Here is a 9,009-nt window from a genome sequence, read left to right as displayed (position 1 = left end):
CCATGACCATTGAAAGGGTAAACGATTGCACGAGATGCGTGCCAAGAATCGAGTGTAAATCTGGTCACAAGAAAAATAGCCATTAACCGGGTAGGAAAGAGGGAGTGGGAAGCAAAAACTGCAAATATATACCTCGTAGGGGAAGAAAGTGTGCTTCCCCTGTATGTTTTCCCGCCCACCTCAGCGACTTGACTCGCGTCAGCAGCGGCCATTGGTCCGTTCAAACGGCCCGACCAGTCTCCTGCCGCGTTTTGAAAACGTCGGCCGTTGAAAATTGACAGGCGAGGAGGGCGAGGTCCTCCTGGAGAGATTCTTGGGGGTTTGGGACGGTAGGGGTGGGAAATGGCGTTCGTTCGTGGGTTACAGGTACGCAACGGTTTGTAACGACTGTAAACGGAGGTAATATAAGCGGGGCCTTTGTAATCTTCCTCTCACTGGCCCTCAGTGGTAGCTTCAGTCAGCCATTTCTCTTTCGGCGGGTGCTACACACCAACGAACTTGAAAGAACATGGTAAGCTAATCGCATTCTTTGAAGGAGGAGGCATTGTTTGACTAAGGGATAATCATTACAAACGGTGAGCAGTCAATCAGATCGCTTTGTCATTTGTAAGCAAAGCTTTGAAAGTGGATACCGCCAGCTCAAAGGATTCGGGATTAATTAAATTTTAGGCTTATCGTCTAGTTCAGCCTCAGAAAACCAACGCCGAATTTCAGCTGCACGTGTAAGTGGTGGCGAATACTTATTTTCAAGCAATGTTTGCCCATTGCAAATTTGCCCATTGGTTTTCCCATGGTAATTTTGCCCAGTGGTTTTCAAAATTCGAATTCTTACGAGGCAGTGGAATATCAATGAAGAGCCTTGTAATAATCATTACAATCACCACTATACCTTGTACTATACACGTGATGCAAATGATAAGTTTCATGACAAGCCTTCATAGGTTCGCCTCGTATGTGTCGAAAATGCTGTTTAGACAATATGCTGCAAGTATGAATCTGTTACATCTTAAAGAACATCTTATTACTTCGGAAACTCAATATCGAACTGAAGTTAATATGAAGAAATACAAATTCTATAAACAAAAGTGTAATCTTCGAGCAGTTTCGACAGACGTGTCTCTTCAGTTTGGAAAGCACTGACAAGTAGCGGCGCTAACGGCTCTTCAAATACCCCGAATCCCAGTGCTAACGTAAGGCCTGCGTAACCTAATCGAATTGGCGTTTTATTTAATCATCAAGAACTGAAGGCATGGCGACAGTATCCGAATGCCATCGGTCTCGGCTTCGGTTTCTCTTTTATAGCGGTGTCTCTGAAATCTAAACTCCACCTCTAAAATCTTGAACTAGAAACGAGGTTTTTGCAAAAGTACATTGGTAAACACCATAATTATAAGTTAATTCCACTCTGACGGATTTAGACTTGAAACCCACAAGCGCCTCAGAAAAAGCCAGAATGAAAAAAAAATAAAAGGTCAGAAGTGGAGAGAGACGTTACCGAAAATAACCTGCGGTATGTGAGAAAGCTTCAGTCCGCGGTTTCCTTAACCATTTAGAAAATGTTTTCCACTCCTTTAGTGACAGCTCTCCTCTCTCTCTCTCTCTCTCTCTCTCTCTCTCTCTCTCTCTCTCTCGTCATGTATGTACTAGCCCCCTACCAAGGCTAGAATAATGTTTAAGACTCACCAGACTATCAAGACTAGGTGTCCAAAATATTTGACTGACTTGCAGCGTATGATACAGCGAACGGATGGAGTTAACAAAAGAATAGTTACCTGACGGACTCAAGATACAATTCGAATGCACGTTTTTTAGAGCCTTTGAACATTAAATTCGCCGCTCCAAGACTAAACAATAAGCTCCTATTGATATCAGGAGGAATGAAATTATCAAGTCGTTCAAGAAGAAATGAAAGACTTTGTTTTTTTTTTTTGAGTGCTATGACAGCGTGGATTTGACAGTTAATATGAAGTACGCCGAATAATAAAACGGAAAACTCTCAGAACGTGTTTGCGTTATCATGTACATGACGGCTTGAGCATGTGGGTATCGCAGAACGCACTGGGCAGAGAGGGACCCTAGGGAAAAAAAGTGACAGTAATAACTCGCCAGTTTTTTATAGAAAACTCTCTCTCTCTCTCTCTCTCTCTCTCTCTAGGGAAAAAAAGTGACAGTAATAACTCGCCAGTTTTTTATAGAAAACTCTCTCTCTCTCTCTCTCTCTCTCTCTCTCTCTCTCTCTCTCTCTCTCTCTCTCTCTCTCTCTCTCACACACACATATACACATACACTTAAGCACACCATACATACATATACATATATTTCCTAACACTTCATTGATATTATCTCTCTCTCTCTCTCTCTCTCTCTCTCTCTCTCTCTCTCTCTCTCTCACACACACATACTCATACATATAATATTTCCTAACTTGCTCCAGTGATATTCTCTCTCTCTCTCACACACACACACACACACTTTCTAACATTTTGTTTAGGTAATAAATGAGGAAAATGGTCATTAAGGAAGCGTGTCTAACAAAAGCAAGCACCTAATTATCGTGCTCGAAAAGTACCTAACATCTACCCAGTTCACGACAGTCACCTGCTTCATTCACTCATTCTACTTTTTGTTTTATTTCTGCATTGTTTTGCGAACTTAGCTACCAAACGCTTCTTTTTACTTAGGAATCAACTGCAAAAACAGAGTAAGCAGAGTCAGCCACATATGCTTCATCTCATTGTTTTAGCCTTTACATTTTTTTTTCTTAGTTCTCTTCTGTTGTCTGATTTTTTTTTTTTTTTTTCATAATCATTATTTGTGTGCAAATCGAACTGAGACTTGAAATTGATATGCATTTATCATTATTTTATGGTGTTTAGCTTCATGTAACTTGTTTTATCATTTGTTTATCAGTTGTTAGTCCTGTTCTGTGTTTCTTTCAGTTTTAATTTTGATGATTATCTGCAATGAACAAATCTAACTGAGTCTTGAAACTTATTTCATTTACTTATTTATGTTTCTCTTTGCTTTTCATTATTTGCTGTTTATGTTTGCTTAAGTCGCTTAACAAAGAGGACGCACACAGAGATCTGAAAGATTCTCTTGCTTATTCTGTTAGCCTTAACGAAATCATCTTTTGCTTATTACAGGATTCTCTAGAGCCAGATCAGATTGATGGTACGTATATCTGCAAAGAAAGAAAGTTGCCCTTTGGAAATTCACCCCCCCCCCCAATCAACCAAGTGACCTCTTCATCATCAAGATTTATCGTTTTAGATATATTCCAGCCCTTTCTTCATCTTCCATTTTCTTTCGATTGAGAAAACGGTAGTTTCTTTTCGCTGTGACTTCCATTAGATCCCAAATCAACCGAATACCTTAGTTTATTTTTTCATCAAGTTTTATGATAGTAGGTTCCTCTCAGGTATGTTTATCCTGCATTCATTTATGTTTCCTTTTCCGTAAACAAAAGCTGCTATATCCATTTGAGAGAATTTCCCCTTCGTGGTAACTTTCTCAAGATCTCTAACGAACCAGAAGTACTTTTCCAGCCCTTAGACTGTAGAGGTATCCAAGCAAAGCACTTACTTAACTACCTTTTCTTTCTATCTTAATTTTATTTCGTCCCCCCGCTGGTTTACCTTCTATTTATTTTTTTCTTAATTTATCACCCATTTCCTTCCCCCAACAAGATTTGGAACGTCAGTCTTATTCCCTTCTGAACCCACAAACTAATTGCATTGAGATATAAATTTTTATCTTGGAATTTTATATCGTGTCCTTAAAATACAAACATACACACACCCATGCACACACACACACACACACACACACACATATATATATATATATATATATATATATATATATATATATATATATATATATATATATAATAGTATATATATATATATATATATATATATATATATATATATATATAATATATATATATATATATATATATATATATATATATATATATATATATATACAAGATAACAGTTTGTATCTCATTAAATATAGCCTCACTTTTTAACTGGTGAAACATGTGTTTCTTGTCGTTTCAAAGAATATTGTTTTATTTCTTTAGTACTTTTTTTTAATTTTGCTAAGAAACACACTGCAGAGCAATATCATCACATTAGCATCAACCTAGCTCTAGCATTAGACAATTCAACGAGGTCATAAGTCAACAGTTCTTCCTCTCTAATCCTGTTTTTTTTCTCTTCTTCTTCTTCTGCAGCCCTCAGGAAGGCCTTTGACTCCTTCGACACAGAGAAGCAGGGCTTCATCACTGCTGACACCGTCGGCACCATCTTGAGGATGATGGGCGTCAAGATCTCTGAGAAGAACTTGGCTGAAGTTATTGCTGAAACTGATGAAGACGGTGAGGACCTCCAACAACTCTTCTTCCTTTTCTTTGTAGTAGGATGCTGTTACAAGTATTGTGTTGTTTCTCAGCTATAGAGAATCAAGACAAATATATGTATTGTGACGTTGTCTAAAGGATTGAGTTGATTACTGTTCTGGGCGAGCAACAACAGTTTTTCATGCCATTTGTTCAATGAAAATGAGTTCTTTAGTTGATTCTTAGAGAACAGTAACCAATTTATGTCCCCAGTATCTGAAAACTTTACCCAACTCCTTTACCACTGAAGAAAACGACAGCACAACAGCAGTAATATCAGAAATTATAATCATTTTGACATTATCCTTAACATTCTTTATTCTGAAGGATAAATTTATGCCGTTCAAAATCTCTGTATACTTTTTTTTTTATCAAAGGAAACTTATCTTCACTCTGACACTAAAAAGACTAAATGCTAGAGCATCCAATACCTCAGGACCTTCGCTTGTTGATTCAAAACCTCATTAAAAGTGCTTTAAGTTGTAACAGCTAATTAAAGCCCCTTCCCTTTCTCCCCGTGACCTACAGGCTCTGGCCAGATTGAGTTCGAGGAGTTCATTGAGCTTTCTGCCAAGTTCCTGATTGAGGAGGACGAGGAAGCTCTGAAGGCCGAACTTAAGGAAGCTTTCCGTATTTACGATAAGGAAGGTGAGCACTCTCTCTCTCTCTCTCTCTCTCTCTCTCTCTCTCTCTCTCTCTCTCTCTCTCTCTCTGTTTTTCCTTGAATTTTATTAGACAGTATCAGAATAAGGATCCTTGTAAAAATAAAGGTAATCTCTCTCTCTCTCTCTCTCTCTCTCTCTCTCTCTCTCTCTCTCTCTCTCTCTCTCTCTCTCTCTCTGTTTTCCGTTTTTCTTGCATTTTATTTGACAGTATCAGAAAAAGGATCCTTATAAAAATAAAGACAATACTTTGTCTCTCTCTCTCTCTCTCTCTCTCTCTCTCTCTCTCTCTCTCTCTCTCTCTGTGTCAGTCCATGCATTTTATTAGACATTATCAGACGTAGATGCTTTTACAAACAGAGTAATTAGTCAGACAATTCATTAAGGAAATTGTACTTACAAATTGGTTGAATTCTCACTTGACTCATCCTACGCATCTCTAACACTGTTCATTCATACTAAATCCTCATTCTTCTCTTCTCTGATCCCCTTCAGGCAACGGCTTCATCACCACCGAGGTCTTGAGGGAGATTCTGTCCGAGATAGACAACAAACTCACCCCAGAGGATCTCGACGGCATCATTGAGGAAGTCGACGAGGACGGTTCTGGTACTCTAGACTTTGATGGTAAGTCGATTGCCTTGGTATGCTTGCGCCCTTGTTTATATATATACATACACACACACACACACACACACATATATATATATATATATATATATATATATATATATATATATATATATATATATACTTTTATAATACACACACACACACACACATATATATATATATATATATATATATATATATATATATATATATATATATATATCATCTCATCAACACACAAGGAAATATATATATATATCATCTCATCAACACACACAGGAAATAATATATATATATATATATATATATATATTTCCTTGTGTGCTTGATGAGATGTACTTCTTGTAGGTATATGTGTGTGATGGGGGCGGGGAATAGGGAGAATATACTTCCAAAAGCTATAAATGTGTTTGAGAAGGAAGAATACTTCTAAAAAAAGATAAGTTTGTGTGTTGGAATATATTTCCAATGAGTATCAAATTCTTGTGATGTGTGTGAGGGAATATACTAGTTCTACACTAGTCAACAGTGTGTAAGTCGAGATATTTCTAGTTCATTCCATTCTTCAGACCGAAACATGCATTTTTTTTCATTCATCTGTGAAAAAATAAATGAAGATTCATAGGAAACTTCCCTCACTTCTTGGAGTCAAAATTTTGTTCAAGCCCTTGGACCTAAGTATATGCATGCCCGCGGTCAGTACATAGGAAAGCATTTTAATCTGAAATAATATTTATCCAGTGACTCTATTCATATCTATGAAAACTGACCATTTCCTTCTTGAGCAAAATGCTGGACGAATCATTAGATTTATTCCCATCTTTTTTCTTCTGCAGAATTCATGGAGATGATGAGCGGCTGAGCGATGCCTCATCACCTTCTGACGTCTATCAATCATATTCATCCACTTCCTCGATCGCCCCGTCTGATCATTCACCTGAGATAAGGATTAATGTTTAAGAAAAATATAGATCTCGTATTTCAAAACAACTTCTTGTGCATTTCCGCTTTGAGTTGACAGCTAAGAACTTTATTATTTCTATTGGGAAAGGTGAGAATCTTTCTTCCTCGATAGTGAAGCGTTGCTGAAAATTCATAAAAAGGAATTTTGTGATGGAACATTCATTTTTTATATGATCTTCGTCTGGTATTCTGAAGAAAAAAAAATGTTCTAAGAGTAGACTGCCTGTGAATATCAGTCAGTGTTTGTATTCACAATTTAACTGATCTCCTAAGAGTGCCTAATTTTTTTGTTAACCATGCAAATGAAGAAAAAAAACATGACATTGGAGAACGAGTTTCCAACTTTGCCCCAGAAACCATGATATATTGACTCCAGGTTGACGTACGACAGTAAAACTGTGGTAAAGCATTGATAAGATATAAGCCCGAAGTGTCTTCTGGTTATCTTTCACTCATAAAGGTTTAACAACGACGCTGGTGTTGTTTTCTTAGCCAGTGGAATCTTTCAAAAAGGATACTCGAGTTGGTGTCACATGATCATGTTCTCTGGCATCTTTTATCATCTTGCTACAAATCGTTGCTTGAAGTAACCGACATTAAAAGCTAAATCGAAGATGAACATGATTTTTCTTAAATGAAAACACCACAATGGCTGAGTTACTTCAAATTAGCACCAGAACGAAGAGTGATTTTATTCGTTATGAAACTTTTAGTGAACCGTGCGATGAAAACTTCATCTTGAACAGTTAATACGTTTCTAAGTGATTCAAATTCTGCTGTTGAATAAGAGTACTGAAACTTTATTGTGATTAAAATATGGTTTTTCTTAAAACTCTCTCTCTCTCTCTCTCTCTCTCTCTCTCTCTCTCTCTCTCTCTCTCTCTCTCTCTCTCTCTCTCTCTCTTTCTTACAAACATCATCCTATTCACAATAACTTGTATCAAGCAAAGATTGTTGTACATTTTTAGGCTGCGACAAAGATCCAAAATATAAGAGGCTAAGCATCCATCCCAGAGGAGAATTTAACATTTCAGAATAAATGAGATTCCATGTGTATGGTGAGCCGAGGCCCTTTATCACGATAATGGGCTTTTTTGTTGACAAAGTTTTTGAAAAAAGTCTAAGACACCTCCGTTGTCTGACAGAAGAAAAACTTTCACTAAAAAATGGCGGCGAAGAGATAAGGAGATCTATGACGTAATTAAAACTATCCGAGGATCCTTATTCAAGATAGAAAAAGTTGAGTAGATTCTCTCTCTCTCTCTCTCTCTCTCTCTCTCTCTCTCTCTCTCTCTCTACGGCTACCATTCGTCCAAGAATGAAAAAGAAAATTATAAGACTTTTTCACTCTAGAATGGAAAAGAAAATTATAAGAATTTTTCGTCCGAAAATGAAAAAGAAAATCGTAAGAATTTTCAAGTCCAAAAATGAAAGAGAAAGTTATAAGAATTTGTCGTCCAAGAATGAAATAGAAATTTATAACCATCCTTTACGTAAGGAGCGAGCGTTTTTTTTTTCTGATAAAATAATAATCATATTGAAATAAACAAAAAATATAAAATCTACTAACCATCTCGATAAACCTAAAGGACAAATTACCCTAGCCACCACGCTTCCCTGTTTTTCCAAAACCAGGAAAACTGAACTTTCGGTCGCTACAGCGGTCCCTCTCTCGTGCACTGAAGCAACCTACAGTATGTTCTTGTGAGAATAAGGTTTCTGTGGCTTTTAAGTTTAAAATGGGGAGATGCTTAGGACACTGTTTCAGTATCGAACAATACCATGCCAATGAAATTTGTGGATCCCTAGAATGCAATTATCTTGTTTTCAAGAAGCATTAGTCAATACATTCGTAGAGAAGTTAAAGATGTCACTGGCTTTGCCTTTCATATTTTTAAATGAATTTACTTATTTATATATATACATATATATATATATATATATATATATATATATATATATATATATATATATATATATATATATATATATATATATATAAAATGTGTGTCGAAGTGTGTGTATGTTTGATAATAGCATTTGTTCAGCAAAAATTCGGTGGTCATTATTGACATCTTAAAGCTATGTTTCAACAAGATTTGCTAGATAAGGAGTAGATTGTCGAAACCTTTGCCTTCCTATTGTGCTTATAAGAACTCCGTCTGTTATTTCATCAGAAAGAAGGACGATTCCTACTGACGAGGAATCTGAATACGAGCATATTCCAGCTAAGTTTCTTCTAAGAAATTGCGAGTGAACTGGTTCCTGTGTCTTTGACTTGAGTTTTTGAGTCTCTGATAAATGTGCCCATAAGGTATGACAGAACGCATGTGAAAATTATTGTATGCAAATTAATGAATAACT

The 9,009-nt window shown here is 36.6% G+C and overlaps 1 protein-coding gene across 1 annotated transcript; it reads left to right on the top strand.

Moving 5' to 3' along the window:
- The first annotated feature begins 371 nt into the window (after positions 1–371).
- Positions 372–6,672, top strand: LOC136851346 (troponin C, isotype gamma-like). Its single transcript, XM_067125395.1, has 6 exons — positions 372–511; positions 3,147–3,174; positions 4,244–4,387; positions 4,937–5,056; positions 5,566–5,697; positions 6,519–6,672. Exons 1-6 carry the CDS (start codon positions 509–511, stop codon positions 6,542–6,544), a joined length of 453 nt encoding a protein of 150 aa, XP_066981496.1. The 5' UTR covers positions 372–508; the 3' UTR covers positions 6,545–6,672.
- Positions 6,673–9,009: the final 2,337 nt, after the last annotated feature.

This window comes from Macrobrachium rosenbergii, chromosome 23 (assembly GCF_040412425.1).
Source record: "Macrobrachium rosenbergii isolate ZJJX-2024 chromosome 23, ASM4041242v1, whole genome shotgun sequence".
NCBI classification, from domain to species: domain Eukaryota; kingdom Metazoa; phylum Arthropoda; class Malacostraca; order Decapoda; family Palaemonidae; genus Macrobrachium; species Macrobrachium rosenbergii.
Note: the sequence above shows the minus strand (reverse complement) of the source record. Positions and strands in the feature narration are given on the sequence as shown.

Coding starts and splice junctions, on each gene's coding strand:
- LOC136851346 (XM_067125395.1), top strand. Junction 3,175..4,243: donor AGAGCCAGATCAGATTGATG/GTACGTATATCT, acceptor CTTCTTCTGCAG/CCCTCAGGAAGGCCTTTGAC. Junction 4,388..4,936: donor TGCTGAAACTGATGAAGACG/GTGAGGACCTCC, acceptor CGTGACCTACAG/GCTCTGGCCAGATTGAGTTC.